The 24,882-nt window shown below is 43.8% G+C and overlaps 2 protein-coding genes across 2 annotated transcripts; one reads left to right on the plus strand and one right to left on the minus strand.

Annotated features, from left to right (window-relative positions):
• Nucleotides 1-537: 537 nt before the first annotated feature.
• RNASEH1 (ribonuclease H1) lies at nucleotides 538-9,987 on the minus strand. The gene is made up of 8 exons (XM_054194161.1): nucleotides 9,835-9,987; nucleotides 9,642-9,751; nucleotides 8,863-9,057; nucleotides 8,178-8,277; nucleotides 7,655-7,709; nucleotides 6,409-6,493; nucleotides 3,705-3,829; nucleotides 538-1,018 (listed from the first exon to the last, which is right to left on the minus strand). Exons 1-8 carry the CDS (start codon nucleotides 9,942-9,944, stop codon nucleotides 932-934), a joined length of 867 nt encoding a protein of 288 aa, XP_054050136.1. The 5' UTR covers nucleotides 9,945-9,987; the 3' UTR covers nucleotides 538-931.
• A 6,784-nt stretch (nucleotides 9,988-16,771) lies between these two features.
• On the plus strand, nucleotides 16,772-23,791 carry RPS7 (ribosomal protein S7). Its single transcript, XM_054196560.1, has 7 exons — nucleotides 16,772-16,934; nucleotides 17,330-17,411; nucleotides 17,733-17,804; nucleotides 19,404-19,547; nucleotides 21,107-21,171; nucleotides 22,889-23,039; nucleotides 23,676-23,791. Exons 1-7 carry the CDS (start codon nucleotides 16,867-16,869, stop codon nucleotides 23,751-23,753), a joined length of 660 nt encoding a protein of 219 aa, XP_054052535.1. The 5' UTR covers nucleotides 16,772-16,866; the 3' UTR covers nucleotides 23,754-23,791.
• Nucleotides 23,792-24,882: the final 1,091 nt, after the last annotated feature.

Here is a 24,882-nt window from a genome sequence, read left to right on the forward strand (position 1 = left end):
GCACATTAGCCATTCCATTAATCTCATCATCGACTAGAAAAAAATGAAGTCAAACACTTGACATCCGGAAGATCTGGAGAAGCTGATCATCTTCTAGTTCCATTTCAGATAAAATGGCCAATTATTACCTTTGGGACAACACTGAAGAGGAACTAACAACGCTAATGAGAACCAGTATGCATAAAAAAATTACTTAATGGAAACAGGAAGCCAGAAATAAAGAGCTTGGACATTAAGCAGCTAGGGAGAACAGTAAAAATTTGTTGTTCAAGTTTGCCTATGACCTGGCTTTTTATTTTGTTCATGCTGCCTTGGAAAGTAAGCAACATTATAAAGAAATCTACAGATGCTGTAACCGATGATGCTGAGCCAGAGGTGAGCGTTACAAGCCCATCTGTAGAGAGGTTACTGCTAGTGCCAGAATGCCAAAGCATATTAATGGAGATCTCCGTGTTAAGTCACTGACCTCTTACCAAACCAACCAAGACCAAAGTCCCCTGATCCCCAACTGTTTTGGGCTGTTAATATACTCCTCTGTATAAAAAAAAAAATATATTTATTTCACTGAGAGGAAGATACAGAACACGTAGGATAAAGATTTAATATTACTTCTTCAGAAGTCTGTCTTTATGGTGAATTCAGAAGTCTACATGACAGCTAAAAACACCAACCACGGCCCTTCAGTAAGATGGAGAAAAAAAGCAAACACTCTATATCATCAATTAAATATTGACTTGATTGTAAAACAAACATTACAGAAGAGAATGTGGTGGCTTTTTTTTCTCTCCCCGGAAGTTGGTATATGTTTAACACTTCAGGCCAGAAAGAAGTACAGTTCAAAGTTCAACTCCAAAACAATTCCAGCAGTTCAAGTTGTCACTGTGATGTTAGTCCTTTTCCTCCCACTGCAACAGTCTCTGGTCCCAGTACATCATGACTTTTGTTTACTAGCTCCTTCTCTTGCTAGTCTATCGGCTTCTTCATTTCCTCGGAAGCCAGCATGACCGGGAATATGCATCTGTTAGGACAAAAGTATAGGAGCATTAGATATGCAAGAAATCAAGAAAAAAGCACATACATGAAATTTGATTACGCAACACTCTTTCGTTCGTAGTAGGGTAGCACCTCTTTTGAGGCCCTCTCCTCACGCGTAGTCCTTGTGTGTTCTTCCCAGCAATGTTCATTGTCTCTCTTCCTCTAGGATAGTCTTGCCAAATTGTGAAAATCTTTATAAGAATCTGTCATGGTTTTGGCCAGATTGGCCAAGCAGAATGACAGATGGCCCTTCCCCCTCCCTCTCCTCAGAGAGGAAAGGAAGAGATAAGGAGATTTATGAGTTTAGAAAAAGAACTAAACTACTTTAATGAAAATAATAATAAATAAGAAAATAGTAAATAATAATAGAATAATAAAAATTAAAGAAAAAAAGAAGTACGCAATATATACAAAACAGTATCCAGCTCCTGTACGTCGCTGACTCCAGTCTGGGACTTCTTCCTGTGTCTGCTAGTGACGCGACTGTCATCCTGGGAGCTGGATACAGTTTTGTATATATTGTGAAGTGGGATTCAAACCCACGCCTCCATGGGAGCAAGTGGATAAGGCTGCTAAGATCTTCCAGACAGATTTGGACTGGGAACATAAGGGTGAACTATTCTTAGCTTGGTGGGCCCATCGAGTCAATTTGCAGAGGTAAAAGCTATCCAGCTGGCCTTAGACATTGCTGATTGTTTTGATGTTCCTCAGTGGCTTAGTCAGTTAGAAGAGGCCCAGCTAAAAAGTAAAATTAGAAATCAGAAAATTGGTTCTGTTTTACCTCAAACCAGGACAGAAGTAGTGAACTGGATAAGGACCACCTAACCTAGTCTTTCAGGAATGCAGAGAATAGCTCCAGCTCAAAATTCCCACTTTCAGAGAAGAACGGAAAACCTCTCTGCATGCACTGCTTAAACCAAGTTAATCTTTTCCCAGAAAGCCAGACACTTCTATGCTACTAACAGCCTTGGTGATTGTAGTGCTCACTTAGGATACAGAAAGAGGGTATGAAAAGAATCTCTCAGTTTTCAGATGTCTTAACTGTCCATCCTTCAATTAGGAACTGAAAACACTTTCAACCCTAAGCCCATCCTTGTCAGAAGTAAAAGTGGAGGAGTGTGAGGAGGAAGGAGAAGAAGAAAATCAGGCTTGCTGAGAGGGGATAAGCACGAAGTGTGTGTGAGACAGTATTAGGTTTACATGGCGTGGTTTTGGTAGCGGGTAGGGGGCTGCAGGGGTGGCTTGTGTGAAGACACGAGAGGCTGCCCCCACATCAGAGAGCGTCAATTCCAGCCGGCTCCAAAATGGACCCACTGCAAGACACAGCTGAGCCCATCTGCAAAGCTGGTGGCTTCTCTGTGATAACATATTTAAGAAAGGGTAAAAATGCTGCACAGAGGAGTGAAAATATGTGAGAGCATCAACTCTGCAGTCACCAAGGTCAAGGAAGAGGAGGGAGTAGGTGCTCCAGGCACCGGAGCAGAGATTCCCCTGCAGCCTGTGGAGAAGACCATGGTGAAGCTGGTTGTCCCCCTTCATCCCATGGGGGACACCACACCTCAAGAGGCAGATTACCACAACCAAGTGCTTGCATACATTTCTCCTCTTGAAATGAAACATCTTCCCAAGTTTAAGAGCTTCTGATGTAATAAGTGTGCACAAAGCAACCATGTTTGTTTTGGTTTTTTTTTAATTATATAAAATGCTCTAAGGACAGATGAACTTTGGTCTTAGTTTTAAATTTTTACACCTTCTACTCCTCAACAGACAATAGGAGTAACTATATAAAATCTAGTCAGCCTTTAAATTGGAGTTGCCAATTCTGGAACACAGAACAACATGCATGGAAGAATATCTGCAATAGGATTTCCCATTGAAAAAGAACAAATTAAACATCTATGCCATCCTGTTTTCTACGAAGTAAAGACAAGCTCAACAAATGTGCCATTAGAAGCCATGAAGTAAATGGTACGGAGATTTGTTTCCAGAATCTGTAGTCTTATACCACAATTAGTGTAAAATTTAGAATGGAGGGAGGGAAAATATCCCCTACAATGTTTAGCACTGATGTTAGAGGTCACAGAAAAATACATTTTATCAGGAATACCTGTATAGAAGTTGTTTTACTTGTTTACTGGAGAGCTAAACAATTTAAATCTTAAAAATGGGTATTTTAAAGACCTTTCTGTGCCCAGTATTCTTGGAAAAACACACACTTAAGGTACAGAGAAATAGAGTTAATTTATATGGGGTCATACTCTCTTAGTTTTCCCAGTTTAAAGACACTCATGTGACTGAATTACACCAACAAACCAGCATCTTAAGACTTCTGAAAAGCAAATCCATAAATTAAGCTAAGACACAGTTACATTTTAAGCTTAGATTTCCAGGAACAGAAGTTTCATCTACTAACAGTACTGACAAACTAAAAATAATTATTGCAGGCATTTTCTAAGTAGCAACAAGGGACACCAAGCAAATAAAATACTGGTTCCAAGAGCCTAGAATATGTTGCTTATTTGCTTTAAATAAAACAAGTAGTTTCCTGGTATTTATGTTTTTACTTATGAATGTACAATATTATGCTCTATAAAATTCTTTGTTACGGCATAAGTTTTTACAAGAAGCATGTTTAAGCTATCATCAAGAATAAGAAATGAGGTGCTTACCCACTGAATTTCTATGCCTTTTGATAGATTATCAAGTCTTTCAAAATCTTCTTTATTTATTACATTTCCTCCCGAACTCGTTCTCCAGCCATTTGTTTTCCAGTTGTCAACCCAGCTCGTAATACCTATGCAAATACCATAAAAACATTATTAAAGAAAGCAAGGATCAAGACAGAGCAAACAGCCTTTAACAAGACATTAACTCTGTACAAAGTCTCAGGCAAAGACATCAGAGATAGAAGATATTCCTGTCTGCTTCTCTATTATTGTCTTTCAGGATTGTATTTTTCCATTATTACTTGAATTACCTGACCATGTTTTCCTGAACAGATATTTAATTTAAAGACTACAATCTTATATACACATTACAAACAAAATTACAACATGAACTTCAAATAAACTGAAGCTAAGGATTTGCTTGATGGTGCAGTCAGCTAGAACAATTCCACAGCTTGCTTTGTTTTGAGAAATTGAGGAGACACACATGCACAGAGGAAAAACCAATGGCCACCTGACTTCTTGCTTCTGCAGGCTAAACAGAATCCTTCAGAGGAGGACCACGTAAGCAGATTTCTACAGAACAAGATCTAACATTCTGGCCAGCCCTTGCAGGCCCAAAAATTTACTATATTGCTCCTTAAATAAGGATTTATTTATTTATTTAAGTACCTTTGCCGGTCTCAACAATGTAAGACATCCTTACTCCTTTCCCAACAAACAGACCTGAACCAAACAGAGAATCACCAACCTTACACACAAAACCTCCTAGAAAACAAACCAAACCACATCCATTTGTACCTAACCACAAGCCTCCTTCTCCGGTATTTTAAAAACTCCTAGACACATTTACAAAATATGTGTGATCAAAGCTGAGTGGAACCTGCACCTCAGTGACCCAAAATGCAAAAAAAAGCAAAACCAGAGACTAAGACACTGCACCTAAAGATTCTTCTTCTCCTCCCTTGTATTTACACGTCATACCTAAGTTTAACAGGAATTTTACCCAACACAGCAATTTTTCATCCTTCATAACACCAGTTTCACAGACAAGATAGTATAGACATTTGTCCCATAAAGCAAAGAACTGCAAAGATGTTTCTTTACTCCTTAATATTTTGAACAACTTGCTTCTTGCAACAAGTTAGGCACTTAGATTCTACTGATCAGCATGCAACATCCAGTCCTGAAGAGCAGAGACTCTTCCTTTTACTCTTCCCTTTTTCAGAATGATGCTGGCAGAGACTAAAAAAAAACCCCACAAACAAGAAGGAAAAAAAACCAACATCAAACCAACACACATATTCTGCCCCTATAGGAAATGCTATACCTAAATCTTTTGGTGAAAATAAGCTACTCAAATGAGAGATTTATGAGATGATCCTTAGTGAGAAGCAATGGAAAATTCCTTGAAGTTGTCTCTTAACATTTACTGTCCCTTCCTCAATTTACAAACTAGAATCAGGAAGACAGAGGACAAGCCATTGACAGTTTTCACTTCTGGATGAAACCTTTTTCATGCACATGCAAGCTAATGTAATTTGAAACAAGCAGCGAGTGACAGCTCCAGCAACTTCTTCCTTGACTAGCAGTCACTTGTTCCTACTCAGTAGCTTTCTGTCCTTTCTAGGGTATTGCTATTTAAGGTGACATTGGAGTTTTTCAAGGTAAGTTTTGTTTTATTTCTAAACACGAGCCACATGAAAAAGGAAAAAAAAAAAAAAATGATGCTCTGCCTTCATATTCCTCCACTTTCAGGAATCGGGGGGGGCTTCTGGAAAGCAGAGTGACTTATTTGGAGGAAAGATATACAGATTTTTAACTTACAAACCATTTATTTGCAATGAAACAAATAATTACTTTCAATGTTAGCATTCAAGTATAGGAAGATACTCACATCTCCCCCCACCCTCTCTCAAAAAAAAAAAAAAATCATTTAAGTGTGAAAGAGCAACATTTAATTTTCAGTCAAAAGTTCCAAAAGTTTTTGTTTGAAGTTATTTAAAAAAAAAAACCTCCTAAGTGATCTGGAAACAGCTAACACAGGTACTCCCTCTGTAAAAGTCAGAAATACAAAGAAATACTTAGGCAGTTCAGAATTATCACAGGAGAAATAGATGAAGATCTGCGGGGAGGGGGAAGAAACATTCAGAAATTACATGTTACTGTCTGCTTCATGTGGTATTTCTAGGAAATAAAATATTTTCCAAATCTTTGGATGAAGGTGAAACCTCAAATACACACTCTAAGCATATATCATCTCTGGCTAGTCTTCTAGTCTAGCCTGAAATTCTGGAAGTGTCTACATGTGAAAAGTAAGGAAAGTTGAATATACTCCATGTTTGTGTATTAAGACAACCTCTCCAATCCAAACAAAACAAAACCAAATCCTACAGGGTCACTACACTAACTCCTAAGTACTTTCCTGAGCACATCCTTAACAGAGGATACACGAACAACATTTTTTCTAGACTGAATACTGAATGCCTTAAGATAAAAATCCTTTAGTTACTTCTGTCATTCTTTACCGTAACAGGCACTTTCTCTCTACTTGTATTTCATTCGGTTAGCAATTGATCCCTGCAGTATTCTGAAGTCTTTCCCCAGGCAGTCATGAGTATTGAAATTATGCATTCTCTTCCTTATATTCCTCTCCATCATGTGCAGTGTGTCTTTAAGAATCAGGAAAATAAAATTATTAACTTACCATTAATAGTGAACTTGCTATCAGTGTAGATAATTAGTTTCTTGATGTTTTGACTCTTTGCTTGCTCTATTGCTTTGCAGGCTGCCTTAAGAACATGTCAATAGAATCACAGTTCAGAATGGTATTTTGAACACATGCAATTAAATAACCCAAGTACCTGATGCTAACACAGAACTACAAAGAATATTACTGTAAGTTGTCCATTGATGTGCGTCAACATGCTTTAGAACAGAGGTTTCCAAAATTATGCATGCAGATGGCTACTTAATGCATTGGGCAAACAGAAAGCCACTTACGTTTCACTGGCAAAAAAACCCCACGAACATTCTGATGCTCAATCCTGTACTGCAGGAGCAGCTCTGCCCAGTTTCCTAACTTTCCTAACTATCCTCTACCAACTGCCTAAAACATCAAGTTTTACGCATTTTCTCCATAACTTTGGGAAGCAAAGATTCGTACCCGTTCCAACAGTCTGGAACCCCTAAAAGTTTGGGGTTTTGTTTTGATTTTTTTTTTGGGGGGCGTTTTTAGCGCTATAAAATACAGTGAGAAGTGGCTGGGTCTGGATGTAGAACTGAAAAGCTCTCTAGTGACAAGTTCGACCCCGGCACACCACCATCACTCCCACTTGTCCCTCACTAAAATGAGCTTCCTGTACTTTTTAAGCAGATCAATTCCCCATTTCAGTTTATCTCCAAACACACAGTGCAGGATAGCAGCAGTACCAGAATTAAGATGAGGTGAGAATGGAAGACTAAGTCTGCCATTGCCAACAGAAGTTTACCTCAGAAGTAACGGAAGTTACTCCTGAGAGCCTAGAATTGTTTGTTGTATTTATCTAAGGAATACGATAGGAATAATCTAAGGAATCCATCCTATCACAATAAGAAGTCATTTCTCCTCTTAACCACTTCTCAGCAGCCCTCACCCCAAGATCTGAGACATACACGTTAAAAATGCAAAGGATACTATATAGATTCAGGCTTTCCTAACGCAAGGCTGTTCTAAATAGCTGTGCCTGGCCTCATGATATTTGGTGATTCCCAAGGTGAATTACTCCTTGTTCAAAAACAATAAAGACCAATAGAACTTGAAGAGAACGATTAATTTCAAGTCATTGCTCCTGATATTTTGTGTACTTCCCCCACATCTCCGTAAGTGGTTTCTGAAGGCCAGAGTTGAAATAGTCGTGAGTGTGCTATTGCGGTCTAACATGCAGAAGCATTTTAGGACATTTACTACTTACATGTATTTCAGCTCTTTGATTCGTCTGCCGTCCAGGAAGCCTTTCACTGATATTTCTGTGTTTGAGGAATGAATAGTAGATTAGTTACCCAAAATATTCAGAGTGCTGTACAATGACTACATATTAGAAAAACAGACACAAGAATTCTAATTCTGCTTTTATACAGGAGGATGAACGAAAATTCTACCTCTAACTTGATCTGCTTAGTGCAACCTGCACGTACGGACCTTCCAACAATACACGGTTTCTTTTGTTGGCTTCTGTGCACACCTATTTTAAAACTTTCCGCGTCACTTGAATTATCGCTGCAGCCCCTAAAAGTAGTATTTCCAATTGATTTTACCCACATTCTTACCTCCTAGAGAAGCTGATCTCTCTTTTCCCCTCAGTAACTCACTAGTCTTATAGCACTGTCATTAAAAGTCTCAAAAGTTTCACATTCAAAAGGAGACTGACATTGTAAAATGCACATAAAACAAATATTAGTGCCTATTAAAAAAAAAAAATCCAGCCAGCTACTTACAAAGGGTGGCCTGGTCCCCAGTAGACACCTATTCCAGCACGTGCCCTATTACGTCCGTTACTTGAGCAACAACCATCTGTATAAACAACTGCAAAGTCACCTACAAAAGAATCCCCAAAAGCAGAAGTTCAAGCACTCCTTCAAGGACACAGTCTCTCCAAGCAGAAAGAAATGCCTGCCAGCAGATTAATCCCCCAGACTTCCATCCCCAGAGAGCCCTTCAAAACATTAACTAGAGAAGCCATGTACATTAGTAATGCAGAACACCAGAAGTCCCGCTGCAGCTTCACACCCTCACTGCTCCCAGATCAGTCGGCCTCAAGAAGCATCTCTGCCCCATGTTCCATATTCTCACTACAATTTCTGCCTTCTTCAGTCAACTTTAAAACTTCACAGCTACATCTGTATTTAAACAGTCTGTAATCCAGACACATATAAAATCACACCTATAATGACCAGATTAAGCTATATATTGATACCAGTCAACGGCAGTTAACACTGCATGGAAAGACAGTGTGAGCAAATATATCACAGCTCACATTTACATTTTAAAAAGAAATAATGTTACACGGGCCTTGGTGCTGCCATACACAAACGTCCTTAAAGCTTTCTCACAATTACACTGGTTATTCATGAAAGAGTACAAAGAACTCAAAAGAAATACAGGAATAATGAAAGAGCATACCCATATATGAAAACTTATCTTCACTGACTGTTGGCGCTGAGTATACTTCATCCTGTTTTACACGCTTTGCAACGTGTTCCTCATTTGCAGACTGTTCATATGGCCTTTTGCATGTATTGCAACACAAGACATTTATTTCTGGTTCCTCTCTCTGGCTGCTGTTTTCCTGTGTTTCAGCTGGAGGACTGTGTGCCCCTTCAAAAAAAAAAAAAAAAAAAAAAAAAAAAAAGACGACGACAAAAAGTTCGACTACATACAAGACCCAATTTCATTTGAAACGACTGCTTCTAAAGACAACAGCTGTTATCACCTATCAGCAATGCTGGTCTGTTAAACTGACACCACTCCAAGCCATTATGGAAGAAAACATTATAGCATACACCGGTCGTTCTTGATCCGAGATCAAATGGCAGCGGAGACACAAACACACACACGTAACGGCCCTTACAACGGACAGGATACAGGCGATGGTCTCCAAGCACCTACAGAAACACTCCCTTTGCATCTTTGCACAGTCGCATCCATGGCAGCGCCCGGAGGGCCGGGACACGGCCGCACTTACCGCTGCGGCGTTCCCCAGTTACCAGACCTCCGGAAAAGGAGGAGGAGGACAAACCCAAGCTGCTACCCACGGCTAGGCCAGAAGCCGCAGTGTTTAATGCAGACGCCGGGCGGCTGTGCCACAGCGCGGCCTCCCTGCCCGCCTGCCTCCCTCCCTCCCCGGCGGGCCGCCCTGCCCTCCCGCCCGGGCGGGCGGAGGCGAGGGGAGGACGAGCTACCTGCCGGCTCGGGCGGCTGCTGCCCCACAAAGGCCCAGGCGTCCTTCTCGGTGGCGAACTTCTTGAACCTGGCGGAGGGGAACTTGTTCACTTGCTCCTGACACTCCGCCCTGCAACAGAGGGGGCGGGGAGTGAGGCTGGCCCGGGGCCGGCTCCCCCCCCACTCCGGCGCTGCCCCGGCCGCGGCCCTCACCAAGTGCGGTAGACGCCCGTCCGCCGGCCCTTGCGCACCGCGTAGAACATGCTGTCACCCTTGGAGACAAAACAGGAGTGACTGAGCACCGCCACCAGCCACCGCAACATGGCGCAGTCCCGCCGCCATCCGCGCCCCCGCCCCGCCGCTCCCCCCGCGCCTGCCACACCCCGCCGCCGCCGGGCCGCCGCCGCGCGCGCTCCCCGCCCCTTCCCGCGCATGCGCGGCGGGGGCTCCCCTACGGGCCGCGAGAGGGGCCGAAATGACTGGAAAAACACCGGGTTTTCCTCTGTAGTTTTAAAAGCCGTCTAAATCAGGGTTTGCTTTGGGAGGGGCGGCACGAGGTGTGTGAGGTCGCGGCAGTTTACACCAGCTCCTCACGCTGAAGGCCCCAGGAGTGAAGTCTCTCAGGTGCCCTCAGCTGAAGGCCTCCCCTGGCAGCGCTCATGGCCGTCCCCGTCCTGCTGTCAGCTCTGGTGGCTTCTTGGGCCCTAAGGAGTCGTTAAAACACATGGGGCACCAGCCGGGAGGGAAGGTAGCATTTGCCCTTCCTGGCTTAGAATCATAGAATGGCTTAGGTTGGAAGGGACCTTAAAGATAATCTAGTTCAAACCCCCCTGCCACGGGCAGGGACACCTCCCACTAGACCAGGCTGCTCAAAGCCCCATCCAGCCTGGCCTTGAACACCTCCAGGGATGGGGCATCCACAGCTTCCCTGGGCAACCTGTTCCAGTGCCTCACCACCCACACAGTAAAGAATTTCTTCCTCATACTAATCTAAATCTACCGTCTTTCAGTTTGAAGCCTTTACCCCTTGTTCTATCACTACACTCCCTTGTAAAAAGTCCCTCTCCAGTTTTCCTGTAGGCTCCCTTCAGATACTTGGAAAGCTGCTATAACGTTTCTCTGGAGTCTTCTCTTCCCAGGCTTGAGAGCATCTGAAAGATGGTATAAGCATCAAAATACTTGGTACATTCAAAAATCTAAAGCTGAAGAAGGTCATTAAACTGGTTCTCATCCTCCTATTTAAATCAAGGGCTGCTGGTAAGTGTGTTCCGGCTGAGCCTCTGACCGTGATGTCCTCTGAAGTAACGAGGACCACATTGCCCAAACAGCTTAAAGTCCAAACTGTTGCCAGCTGCAACCTGCTGTCACGTCTCCTCGTGTTGGGAGCGTCCTGTACTGGGAGACCAAAGCCTGCAGGTCTGGGTACGTGCTGATTTCAGCCCCTCAACCGAGCTGCTTATGATGAGACCAATGTATAGAAGATGGGGGCACCAGTATGGCCTCCAGAAACAGCCCAATGTATATACGCCACTGCATTTTCAGCTGCTGGGTGTCCCTTGTAGCTCTTACATGGATGTATTGGGGGACAGCCAACCTCAAGATGCCACAGCCATTGTGCGCTGTAGTCAGATTTACAAGGGTGGCCTAGTAAAATGCCAGGAATGTAAAACACTGGCATTGATTTTGCCTTCCATTGCAAAAACAACAACAAGGTTCAACATTACTGTGCGTATCAGTTGCATGACACCTCTCTAAAAAAACCCCAAAGATCTTATGCATTTGACAGGCCTTGGTGGAATACACAAACAATTTGGTCAGAGTTGTATCAGAATATAATTGTTGCATTTTTCTTGCTTCTTCCAACATATTCATGAGACTTCATATTACTCTTACAAAATGCTTCTGTCTGATTTTCTCCAATCAAGATTATTTACATTAATTATCTCTGTAAAGGTTTCTACTGAGACTCAGGCTTTTCACTACTTCCTGCCTGTGACACTTGTATGTTATTGCTCTTGGTTAGCTTTTCTTTTAATTATGGTCTTCTATAGCAAATGGACTTCTTATTCCTTACAGTTTTACACATTTATATTACTCATGGTCTTCTTTGGGCAACACATACTAAAGGCGCAATGAGCAGTAAGTGATGGGGAAAGAAAAGACCTTCTGTTATACTCATTAATTCTCTCGTTGAACAGACAGATTCATACATCCAATTTACATGCAAGGACTGAACAGTAACTCTACTGCTGTCATGATCAACATGCGGAGCTCAGATTCAAACTGAAATAAAATGACTTTTGAAGTCAGCTGAGTACCATACAGATTACCTTCACTGCTTTTTCTCCCAGTTGGTAAAACTGAGGCTGCGTATCATCAGCCAGCCCGACCTTTACTGCTGCATATCCCTTGGTGACTTTTCCTTGTTGTTGTGCTGCAGTGGCAGGACAGACTGATCCCTTTCCTCGTGTGACAGCTGGCATTTTTACTACTTTGCCGTTTAGCACTGCTAGGCTAAGTGATACCTCTGCCTCCTTCATGGTACGTGCCCTCTGGTTGCTGTAGCACCAGTGGATTTGTGGTGTTTTCCAGTCAGCCTGGGGCAGAGAGGACGTTTCAGACTCTGTAACTCACAGTTTAGTGGAATGAGTGAAAAAACTCACCAAGAAGTAAAACATTTAGTCCCCACCTGCAAAGCTGAAGGGTACAGTCACAAAAGCTCTCCTCATCTGAATACAGAATAATATAAATGTGTATATGGATAGGACTTGAAGAGGGTTTCATAAATGATTCAGCACTTGTAATCAATGTCAGAGTTGCACACGGTATCCCTGTATAGCCACCACAGAATAAGCTGATCAAATATACAGATCTAACCAATTTTTCCAAAGCCAAAGCTTGGATGAGCGCTTGTGCTACCACAGCTGAGGTATTGGGAATGAGTGGCTAAAGGAAAAGGGAGGAGAGCAAGCCCCTCTGTTTTGGTGGAAACATGGTGGCCCCATGTTGAATGAGAGCGGTCATTGAGCCATGGCCTGGTGGTGAACGTTCCTCTCAACACATTGCACTATAAATTCAGCCGTGTTTACTGTCCCTCTTATTCAGCTTATGAGGGGTCCTGTGGTTCCCCCTCCCCCCAAATAAGTGAAACAAAACTTGTTTATGAGTATTTTAACATATATTCTTGGCAGCCATTTCTGTATTTATAACTGACAGCCTGCAGAAAAAAAACAGGACTTAATATATGTATACAAAAAATACACTCATCACTTCAGTAAAGGCATGTGTCTGTAGGGCATTTTTACTTAAATTCATTGTAAATGTTAGCTGATTACTTTGTCCCACATTAATGCATGTAATGTACACATTAGCTAAGCATTTTAATCTTCTTTGATAAATATTTTAGCTTGAAACATGTTTAAACTAAAATATGGTTCCCCACATAAGCTCCTAAAGCAAAATTTGTTGTGATCTGAATCAAGCATTTCCTATTTTAAACTCAGCTTTTAAGTAGGTAGGTCACTAGGTAGCCACTTTATCTAGCATAACCTGCAAGGATAAGTTATATTGCCATCTTTATATTGCCACCTTGATTAAAAATATAAAGAGAGAAAAAGGAGGTGTTTTATCTTCCTTCTTCTGAGGAGGAGATCTTGCAGAACAAAAAACTTGGCTGTACATCAGCAAAAAACTATGCGTCAGTGAAGCTGCAAAGTAGTAATTCCCTAGCATCATCACAATCTTCAGTCAACCCTTAGAGGAACAGCCTACAAGGAACAGCTTTGAAAGTTTGGTGTGGTTCTGCAAGCGTCTTTCAGAGAAGTGAACTAGCAATAGACTCACTTTTGCTTCCAATTCTAGAACTAGCTATGACCCTGACAAGTCTTGCCTTCTGTCTCTGTTTCTTCCACTTATTATATTAAATCATGTTGTTCATAGCATCATGAGACCTTGTCCTTTTGCTGTTGGGATACTTTTGTAACACACCTGACTAATTTATTCTTTCCACTTTTTCACCCTGCCCATTCTGAGTCTGCACAGCATAAGAACCTCATTAATTACATTATTTTGTAATGCCACAACTTCTTTTAAAGATCACATTTCCACAACGATTCTTGAAAACCTGTCAGCTGCTTTGGATACCAAGCATTATTGACTGTGTAAAGCCCACATAGATATCAAGACTCTGCATCCTCCCCCTAATGCACAGTCAGTGTCAGAAAGGAAATATCTCTGTACACCATCTCTTGTTGCTCTTGCGTAGCGTGCTGGTCAATTCAGTAGCACCAATGTGATGGGGATGGGAAGCTGTAGACGGTCACAATGCTTCTTCATTTCTTCAGTGGCACTCTGAACAGTCCAATTTTGATCCATCTGTGCACCATCTATTCTTTCTCCCTCTCATAAAGGATTGCACAGTACAAACTGGATGTGGATTACTGGACTGCTGAGATGATTATTTGTTATCTTTCTTTTTCCACTCTTCAATCAGATCCTCATCACTGTTGTTTAGATAATTTCAAATATCTGTAAATACTAATCCTGGCTATCAGTATGAGCTGGGCAGGTTTTCCCATTCTGTGAATTCATGCGAGGAAAAAAGGAGTGACTTGGGAGAAAAATGCTTTTCTGTGTATCGTAAATTCAGCAGAAAGCTCACAAATGTGAGAAAACATGACAGGCTGCCTCCTGCAGATGCTAAGGTCGATTAGGTTGGGGGGATCCTTGTCAGTTTTTCTGTTTACAACAGGAGCTTATTACTCCTATTACTGGATTTAAGTGACATACTACACAGTAATAGCGAACATGAAATTACAAGCTACAGTTGGCTGCTCTTAGGATTACTCAGGGATTCTGAGCACAGAAGCAGTGCTCTGAACCTCACTACTGCATCCAGCCAAGAGCTGCACACCTCCCCCCAAATGGGACTTTCCCCTGAGCAGGGAACTTCTCTAAATTGGGCAACAGGGAAATGCTGAGGTGGGGATCTCTTCTGGGGTACTTAGACCCAGCAAGGCGAGGCTTTAGCTCCACTTCAGATGCACAGACAGGCCCTTTCACCTGATTCAATGTGCAAATCACTTCTTTCAAAGCTAGAGTAGAATCATAGGATTGGAAGGGACTTCTGGAGATCATCTAGTCCAACCTCCCTGCCAGAGCAGGGTCACCTAGATCAGGTTGCACAGGAACGTGTCCAGGCGGGTTTTGAATGTCTCCAGAGACAGAGACTCCACCACCTCTCTGGGCAGCCTGTGCCAGTGCTCTGACACCCTCAGGGTAAAGAAGTTCCTCCTCATGTTTAGGTGGAACTTCCTATGTTCAAGTTTGTGCCCATTACCTCTTGTCCTGTCCCCGGGCACCACTGAAAAGAGCCTGGCCCCATCCTCCTGACACCCACCCTTTAAGTATTTATAAGTGTTTATAAGATCCCCCCTCAGCCGTCTTTTTTCCAGACTGAAGAGACCCAAATCCCTCAGCCTTTCCTCATAAGAGAGGTGTTCCAGTCCCCTAATCATCTTGGTAGCCCTTTGCTGCACCCTCTCCAGCAGTTCCCTGTCCTTCTTGAACCGGGGAGCCCAGAACTGGACACAGTACTCCAGGTGCGGCCTCACCAAGGCAGAGTAGAGGGGGAGGATGACCTCCCTCGACCTGCTGGCCACACTCTTCTTGATGCACCCCAGGATGCCATTGGCCTTCTTGGCCACAAGGGCACATTGCTGGCTCATGGTCATCCTGTTGTCCACCAGGACTCCCAGGTCTCTCTCAGCTGAGCTGCTCTCCAGCAGGTCAGCCCCCAACCTGTACTGGTGCATGAGGTTATTCCTCCCCAGGTGCAGCACCCTAACAAAGTACAGCTTGTTCTTTTTAGCAGTGTGCAAATGGAAGTGTTAATCGTGTCGTCTTCGTTATATAATAATACAATATATAATCAAAAGTGCTTCCAGTGATGAGACAATACGTGGTGCCCAGGACCCTCATATCTTGAGTTAGTACCTGACCACAGCTGAAGACTTGTGTGTCATTTCTAGTCTAATGACAGTTTAGTAACTCCGATTGCTGTGACATTGTCTCAGCAGCAGCAACGGAGAGGTCCTGTTTGTAGCAGTGCACAAAACAAAGCCCAGGCAGGCATCCGAGCTGGCAACCTGTCCTCTCTGGTTGCCAGCAGGCTCCCTGGCGTGGTTTTGACCGTGCCTGTTTGGCACAGTGCCTTGCCACAGGTGAGGGGGTGACTGTGTGCCCACCCCTCCAGTGGGCCTCTGCATCCTTGCAAGGGTTGAACATTACGGGTGAACTCTCAGCCCACTAAACAGATTGTGGAAAAACGGAACGGAGAGGGGGAAGAAAAAAGACCACCCGCTATCCTGCTCTGTTCTTAAAGCTGGTGGCTGCGTTTGGTGCAGCACTTGACGCGGGCGGGGGAGCTCCGCAAGGGAAAAAAGGGGCAGCCGCACGCTTGGTCTGTGGGCCCTGCTGTTGCTGGAGCCGCCCGAGCCGAGCCGCGCTGCGCTGCCTAGGTCGAGGTCCCGGCGACTATTTGCTGAAGCAGCACTTCGGCACCGCGGGCCGAGAACGGCGGCTGCTGAGGGGAGCACGCAGGAGCCCCTGAGGCGAGCTGGGCGGCGGAGGCCGCCTCAGGCCGGCCGGGCCCAACGGAGAGGCAAGTGGTGGCGAAAGCTTGTGCGGGACAGAGCGGAGCAGACTCTTCTTTCTCTTTCCTTCCTCCCTCGCTGACGCCGGGAGAGCCCCGCCAGGCGGGGCAGAGAGGCGGGAAAACAGCCCCGCTCCCGCAGCTCCCGGGTGAGGACGGCTCTCACGGCCCCACCGCCGCTGCGCGTGCGCTCCGCCGACGAGTCACCGCCGACGAGTCACCCCCGATGGCGCCACCCGCGGGCGCCGCGCCAGGACTCTCAGCGTCCGCTCGGGCTTCGCACTGGCGGAAGCCGCCACCATCCCGCGGCGCCGCCGAGGATCCGCGCTGCCCTTCTTCCGGGTCCGGCTTCACCCGCGCCTGGGCGGGGCCAGCGTCTTCCCCGGGCCGCGATTTGCGCCGCTCTCGCGAGAGCTCTCCCTTTTCCTAGGCCGGCGCGGAGAGAGGTGGGTGCCCGGGCCCGGCGCGGGGCCCGGCGGCGCTGATGACTTTTCCCCTCACCGCCGCCTCAATATGGAGCTGGGCGGAGAGCGGCGTTTCCCGCCGTGGCCTCGGGGCGGGGATGCCCCCGATTATCGCCGGCTTGAGGCTCGATGGTCGCCGGGGCGCCCGGTGCTGGGGGAGGGGGGCCGGCGGGGTTTTCCTCCGCCCTCCCCCGGAGGTAGGCCGCGGCGTAGGGGCAGCGAGCCGCCGGGCGGGTGGAGGGGGCCAGGGCCGGGCGCGGAGCTCCGCTAGCCGGGAAGGGCTGCCCGCCCGCACGCTCGGCCGCACGTGGGGCTCGGTGAGGGCCCGGGCGGCCTCCCTGGTGCTGCCGGGGCCTCGCAGCTGCCCGGGCTCCCCGGTGGGCGGGCAGGCCCCTCTTTCCCCGGGACGGTTTTTCTCTCTTGTGCTCGGCATACCCTGGAGCGACGTGGTGGGGCTTGTGGGGCCCATGGAGGTTGTCTCTGGCTTTTCTCTGAAGCGTGTGGCCCAGCAGCCGGGTTGCAGAGTCTTGGCTGTGTTTGTAGCAGAAGACCACATTGCTGGTGACACCTGAGACGTTCTTTTGCCTTGCAGAACGGCCATGTTCAGCTCCAGCGCAAAGATTGTGAAGCCTAATGGCGAGAAGCCAGATGAGTTCGAGTCTGGTATATCCCAGGTACGTGTCTCTTCCTGCTGTTCGGTAATCAGCTGTAGATTACAGAGACGGTGTTGTGACAGTTGTTTAGCACTTAAACTTTGAGGGTGATGCTGTCTAAACATGTACTCTTTCCTAGTTTTAGTTGGGGCAGTCAGCCTGTGTTCCCACCAGTTAACTTGTTGCATCTGTCATGGTGACTTACAGGAAGTTAAATGTTTGATACTGACTGTGGTAGAGAGTATATAGCTCCTCACTGGCACGGTGTACGGACTTCAGTTTCAAGGGTTCTTACGAATTCAATGGTATGTAATGGATTATTCTGCAACCTCACTTTCCTAGGCTCTGCTGGAGTTGGAAATGAACTCTGACTTAAAGGCTCAGCTGCGGGAGTTGAACATCACGGCAGCTAAGGTAGGCTAGACCTCCACAAAGAATGGCTCGATGACTTGCTCTGCGTGTTTAATTTTTGTGAATGTTAACGTAGTAGTTGAATGGTGTCTTTAGCTGTTTCTTATGGCCTGTGATTGTTTTCCTATATGCTGGTGTGGTTTATTCTCTGGTATTTGCTATTAACATGTAAGATTTTATAACAGGTGGGGTTTTTTCAGGAACTGGTCTGGAAAGTCATTGTTAAAATGCAAATGCCGGTTTGATATGTTAAATAAAAAATATTTTAAAAAGGTAGCTCTACTTTCTGTCGCTACAATCTGGATTTGAGACCTGAAACTGGCTTTTTGTATGTGGATATTGGCTGGCAATGTAGGCATTGCAGAATCTTGCTCAGGAACATAAACTGTAATACTCTCTGTAAAATCATTTTTTTGTAAATGCTCTTCTATGTACCAAGTAATACATAGAAGGTGGAGTGAGGTAAAAGACTGACTTGATCACATAGGTTAGCCTGTTTGTAAATTTTAGTTCTAGTTTATAAAGGCAACTGAAACTGTAAGGAAGAAAAGGAAGGAGAAGATTAGTGGAAAAGGAGGAAGAAAATTAGTGTTAGAATTTGTCAGCCTTGGAGACTGAATGGAACTTCTGAAGCTGGTTGCTGTAACCAAAAATTTCAGTAGGGTGCTTTTTGTTTCTTGCCCAGGCCCACCAGTGTGCACACAGACACAGATGCTTGATTGCGTAGAGTTAAGTTAGAGAATCTGGGAATGCAGAAGTCGGCTTGCTGCTAAGTACAGCAATGCGTACTGTCCTCAACGAGGAGTTTTTAAAAATGTCTGTGTTATTTACTTTGTTACGTAGTTTTATTTGTGAGAAATCTGCAGTGGGCATCTGAGTTAGCTCATGTGGGAAAGTAGCTGATGAAAAACAATTCAGCTTTCCGTTGTGTTGGAGAATGAGTATGTCTGCAGCTGGGGTCACGGGAGAAGCACCTTGTAATCCTATGCAAGTTTCTTCGGTTTTGGTCAACTGCTGGAGAAAGAAACCAAGGGAAAAGTAATCCCATGTTGGTGTAATGTAAACCTGCTGGCATTTGGAGGAGAAGGAAATGTTTTGAGTAGCGTTGCATGCCTTGGCAAGTGGTGGCCAGAAGATGATTTCCATGAAATAGCAGCTCCAGAATAAGAGATTTATTACTGTAAACTTTGTCTAGAGTCTGCATTAGAGCCAAATAACTTTTGAAACTTTGTGTCAGCATCTAAGCACTGCTGCAGATGTGATGATAAGCATTCAGTGTAGTTAGGATTCTAGCATCTGAGTCCCGTCCTGCAGAAAGAATGAGCTTTGTTATTCAGAGGATGTGACTCTGAAAGGAGTGGTGGGATTGATTGCCCAGTCGCTGCTTTACAGCAAAACAGGTGCTCTGACAGAGGTTTTTCTGTTTAATACTTGCTCTTAAATGCATTAAAACAGGTACTGCTCTCTGATGCTCCTTTTGCCCCCCGCCCTCCCCAAAGTTGTAAGCAAGACTATCAACTATCTGTGTTCAGAGGATTCACGATCAAACCAAACATTGCTTATTGACCCATAGATAATGTTTACTTTCTACTTCTGTTTCAGGAAATTGAAGTGGGTGGTGGCAGAAAAGCCATCATTATCTTTGTACCAGTTCCTCAGCTGAAATCTTTCCAGAAGATTCAGGTGCGGCTAGTTCGTGAGCTGGAGAAGAAATTCAGTGGAAAGCATGTGGTGTTCATTGCTCAGGTAAAACACTTAATAGTGTAAAATTGCTGATTTGAAGAGATCCCTGAGGTCATCTAGTCCAGCCTCTTGCATGAAGTGGGACTATTCCCAACATTAGGTAGGTCAGCCATGGTTTTGTCTAGCAGAGTCTTGAGAATATCCAAGGATGGAGATTCCACAGCCTCTCTGGATAACCTGTGCCAGCACTACACTTCATGTCTTGTCCATTCAAGATAACAATGATATAATGCAGATTTTTGTACCAGCAGGAATGTAATGAATGTCCTTCTGTGGACGTAAGCTAAAATGATTTCAGTGAGCAGCCCAAGGCTATGTAAGCTTGGTGAGATGTGAAGCTTTTTGGAGGAGGATATAACTTGTTCTGGTCTCAATTACTTCTTTAGAAGTTTGAGAAGCAAAGCTTGAAAGTAAAAGGGAGCAAACATTAATAGGAGCTTTTCTATACTTGGGTAGAATCTAAGCACTTTAAACTCAATAGGAGAGGAAGGAAAAACGTGACTGGTTCTGAATTTAGAGAAGGAGCTAAGCCATGAAAAGGTGATAGAGGGCTGTCTGGGCAGTACTAAGGGGTGGACAAATTCTGGACATCTGTCTGCAGAGTGGACAGTTAGTTGTTAGACTGAAGGTCTTTTAGAAAAATTCTTCGTAACATAATTTTAAGAGCCAGAGCACCTTATCCTGAATCTTTATGTGGCCAAGAAGACTTCTTTAATGAAGTGCCTCTGGGTGACTTAAATTTAAGTACTTGAGAATTCCCTGTCAGTGTAGTAATCCATATTGTAGAAGGGACTGTGTGCAGTTGTTCTGTTGTAAGTGAAACACTGTTGCCTTTGAGTGTGGCATGACCCAGTTTGGATTACAGTAACCCCATCGTGAATACAGTCATGGAGAAGCTGGAATGTGTGGTAGAAAATACTGCAGGTGGCTACAACTGCATCTAAAACTCAAATGTTTTAAAATATCTACCTTTGCAGATAGGGAAGCAGAAAATAAGTTTTTCCGCTCCAAGCTGGTATACATACCTGTAGATGCCGCTTTTGGAACAGATTACACTGAAGCCAGGGTTTGATTGGATTGTGTAATACATCTTATTCTTCAAACTAGTGTTTCGATCTCAGATGTCACCTAGCTATCTGTGGGACTGAGAGAGCCTCTGGTGTGAAGCAGAGTAGTAAACTCAATCTAACAGAAAATGTAAAATTCTTTGAGATTTCTGTTCCCAAAGAAGTGTGTTCAGATTGGTAATACGACACAGTAAACTACCCTAGTTGTATTCATGGGGGAGGTGGGGATGAAGTACAAATCTCTTATTTCAGTGCGCTGAATGTGGGATCAGTAGATACGAAATAAATCAATACCACCAGTACTTCAGCTTCTGCAAGTAATGCCAGGTTCTAATACTGGTGTAGCTGTAGGCAAACTTGAACATCTTTCATGTATCTGTTTCTAGTGGGGGGAAGAAAGTGCATGTGTTTTGGTTGTTTGTTTTTTTTTTTTCAGTTGATCGTAAGCAACTAGATACTGAGAAATGCCTTTTTTTTTCTTTTTTTCCTTAACAGAGAAGGATTCTGCCCAAGCCAACAAGAAAAAGCCGCACAAAAAACAAGCAAAAGCGTCCCAGGAGGTAAGTAAATAATATTGATTCAATATGACAGCCTTCTTTTGTAACTTGGTAGTTTAGTCAAGTAATGTTTAGTTGAGTTTTTGAGAAGTCGTTCAAGTGATTGGGTGGTCTTGTCCTTTCTGTTACTGCTTGAAATAGTATATGTCATTTGACTGCTAGAGGGTGCAGTGAAATGTTTGTCTTCGGGCACTGTGTTGCATTTCTTAGAACTCCACCTGTATTTCTAGCTATATCTGTGGCCAATTTTTAGCCATCAATAGTGGCCTAAGAAACCCCAGCATGCTATCTCTGTTACCACAGTGTGCTGACAAGAATTTTTTTTTTTTTAAAGTTGTAGGAAGACCTACGTCACATGTTAGACAGTACAGAAAGCAGGGCTGGCATGCTGAAGGGATGCAGTGAGGGAGAGAATGGCTGAGGAGGGCTGTGGGCATGAGTAGTCTCACTGGGCATTAATTTAAGAGCAGTAGTATAGCCATTTGTGTTAAATGGCCTTCCTGCTCTCATCTAGTCTCTTTATTGCTTGACATGCAACACTACTATGTCTAGGTGAATGTCAGTGCCTCTTTTATACTGTTCTCTGTCTTACTGTATCGTTGTGTAGTCCATGTCTTAAAAGCTTGTCCTCTTTATGGCATGTTCCTGTAACTTCTCCCAGCACCCAGTATTATACCTGTGTCATATCTATTATTGTATTTTGAGTTCTTAAGACATGGATTTTAAAAGTGCGGTTTCATAGTACTCCTCTAGCTGCAGTCCTGCCTTTGGAGGCCTCTGTCTGTGTTGTGTTAAAACTACTATTGCACAGCAGCTAGAGAAGTTAGCATCTGTGTACGTGATTAGCATGCTGCAGCTTTCAGCAGGAGGGAAAAAGGGTGTGCAGGACTGTCCCTTTCTCAGCCTGAGACTACATCAGACTAGATTGTGAAGCATAGAAATATGATTGGTGTTCGTCTCCCTTAGCTATCCTAATCTTTGCAAGTTTGAAATGCTGCTGTAGACCACAGGACTTGGTTACTAGTGATACTGCCTTGAAACTACAGACAGGGAAGCTGGAAATCTTATCAGTCATCTAGACTCATACACAAAACAACCTGGATTGATTTTTCTCATTTTGGCTCACTTCCAGACAGTTCAAGAACACATATGTAGACATCAGCCTTCTAAGCGTGAACTAAACTTACCAGCTAGACTTTTTCTCATAATACATCCATCGGTGTTTTAAGCCACTTACATTTAGGCGGTTGAAGAAAGATACCAGTGTTTTCAGAACTGGATTTCCTATGAACGTACCTTGTGTAGTTGAAGATACTTGCACACTTAAACTTTTACAGTGAATGTCTTTGGTAAAATTGCAGATAGGACAACTTATTTAAATAAACTCTTCCTAAATGTGTAGAAAAAAAAGAATGTTTCAGGGCCATTGCTGCAAAGCAACATGCGGTCTAAAAGGTCAGAAACCTGGGTACTGACATTTTTTCCCCTCATGCGCTCATTAAGTTTCGGCAGTCAGTGTAGAATTTTATTTTTGCATAACTTGTGAAAAGGTGTGTTATTGTCACACTGCAGCATTTAAAAAAAAAAAAGGGCACAAAAAAAGGCCAAACCAAAACACAACTTAGTTTTCAGCTAAAGAATACTGCGGACGGTTTAAACCTTAGTAAACTGGAAAATTGGCAAGAGGATGTGTTTTAATGATACAAATGTGGCATTTCAGCCGTACGCTTACAGCAGTGCACGATGCCATTCTTGAAGACCTGGTCTTCCCAAGTGAAATTGTGGGCAAGAGAATCCGCGTAAAACTGGACGGCAGCAGGCTCATAAAAGTCCATTTGGACAAAGCACAACAGAACAATGTTGAACACAAGGTAAATGAAAAAACTTTACTTTCTGATGCAGGATGGGGTGGCATTCTGACATAGCGAGGAGGCTGGCTATGTGATACAGCAAAAGACTGCCTTCTGTCTTGTGGCAGTGGAGATGCTTCTGTTTGTATTAGGAGTAAGATGCTGAAGATGAGACAAGACAGTTGAACTAAAACTCTAGTTCAACTTGCCAAAACCCCTGAATTGTGAAGTAGCTATATTGATTCCCTCTTAAGAAAAGACAGTGTTTTGTTGGGGTTATTTTGTTTGTTTGGGTGTTGTGGGGTTTTTTTTTGTTCGTCTAAGTGAAGCGCTTAGTTTTGACCTTAAACAGATGTGCTAGGGACAGCCTGAAGCCCCCCATCACTTTGCTTAGGTTATTTTCTGTGGGGGCATGTTGAGGACAGCTCAGCTCTTGGTGTCCTATGGTTGCAAATGGAAGGGGTTCCAAATATTCTCCCGGAAACATGTCTTCATGCTTCAGCTACATTAATCTAGAAGAAAACAATTGGCCTGAGAGTTCACTTCAGAGCCAAGATGCAGTGGGAAGTGTAGTAGCAGAAATAGTGTAGTATGTACGTTAACATAGATTTTACTTCCTTATACAGTATGTATAAACAAGGTTGTTTTTCTTCACAGGTGGAAACATTTTCTGGTGTCTACAAGAAGCTCACAGGCAAAGATGTGGTGTTTGAATTTCCAGAATTCCAGCTGTAAAGTGCAAAAAATGGCTGAATAAACAACTGTTCATATAACAGAGTAATTTCATTTAAATTTTGAATTCCGTAAAAATAGGTGGGGATTAACTGTTTCATGGGACTTCTCTACTGTCTGGATGCGTGACGTTTGTGTATCAACGGGTTAAGTGGTTAAGCGTTCTAATGGTAGCCCTCATAGGTTGTTCTTGGCACTGTCACAACACAACTCTGGACAAAAAAGTCCTGAGTCTGCAGAAAGAATTGGCATTGAAAAACAAATTGAAATACGTTGAGACTCACGTTTTGGGGAGAATGTGGATAAGTACTGTAGGGCAGTGGAACTCCTGAGTTTTGCACACAAGAATACTAGTTGGAGACCTACATGTTCCTGACACTGGAAGAAGTCTACATAGCAGGTGGTGTGACCTTTGAAACATGGAATGATGGCATCTGAAAAAGGGGGTTGAATTTTTGGGAACTATGTTGGGGGAGGTATAGTTTGAATTTGAGGTAACTTCTCGCTCTTTAAGTGGTGAAATTACATGCCAGTCCAGCAGTTTCTCACTCTTATCAGCATGAAATGCTGAGACATTTTCACTTATGTGTGCTTGACTCCCTTGCTGGACACAAACTACAGTTTTTTAGGCATTGATTTTGCTTTCAGAAATCATGGATTGTTGTATCTCCATATATTAGCAATATGCATGTCTGTGTATCACTGTTGGGGTAACCTTCCTCATGGCTAGTAACTGAAGGCAGGGGTACATATGCCAGGGTGAAGCAATGACTGATGGAATATTTGGGTTTTTTTAGATGGTCTTTTAACATAGTACGTGGCTTGGTGATAATGGGACAGATGGGGAAGGACTAGCTGTGTCACAGCAGTTGAAGGCTGCGTGATAGTGTCCTGAAAACTACATTTTTCACTTGCGTATCTATGTTTAGAAGGTCTTTCAGCAAGTAACTTTTTTTCCAGCTAGGGAGGAGTGTGGATTTGGGCATGTTAATGTTCTGAGCCATTTATATGAATTTAGTACTTCACTGTATGGACAGGCTGTTCTGTTACTTAGGAGTAAGTGCTTAATACAGTAAAAGGTACCTAATTATGGAGACAGCCTATCAAGGAGATAGCTTGCTTAGTAGGAAGC

Source organism: Rissa tridactyla, chromosome 3 (genome assembly GCF_028500815.1).
Source record: "Rissa tridactyla isolate bRisTri1 chromosome 3, bRisTri1.patW.cur.20221130, whole genome shotgun sequence".
NCBI lineage: Eukaryota > Metazoa > Chordata > Aves > Charadriiformes > Laridae > Rissa > Rissa tridactyla.

Coding starts and splice junctions, on each gene's coding strand:
- RNASEH1 (XM_054194161.1), bottom strand. CDS start 9,944: ATGTTGCGGTGGCTGGTGGCGGTGCTCAGTCACTCCTGTTTTGTCTCC. Junction 8,278..8,862: donor AGATAAGTTTTCATATATGG/GTATGCTCTTTC, acceptor ATTCTTTTGTAG/GTGACTTTGCAGTTGTTTAT. Junction 3,830..6,408: donor TAGCAAGTTCACTATTAATG/GTAAGTTAATAA, acceptor GTATTTGCATAG/GTATTACGAGCTGGGTTGAC.
- RPS7 (XM_054196560.1), top strand. CDS start 16,867: ATGGTCGCCGGGGCGCCCGGTGCTGGGGGAGGGGGGCCGGCGGGGTTT. Junction 16,935..17,329: donor TCCTCCGCCCTCCCCCGGAG/GTAGGCCGCGGC, acceptor TTTGCCTTGCAG/AACGGCCATGTTCAGCTCCA. Junction 17,805..19,403: donor TGAACATCACGGCAGCTAAG/GTAGGCTAGACC, acceptor CTTCTGTTTCAG/GAAATTGAAGTGGGTGGTGG.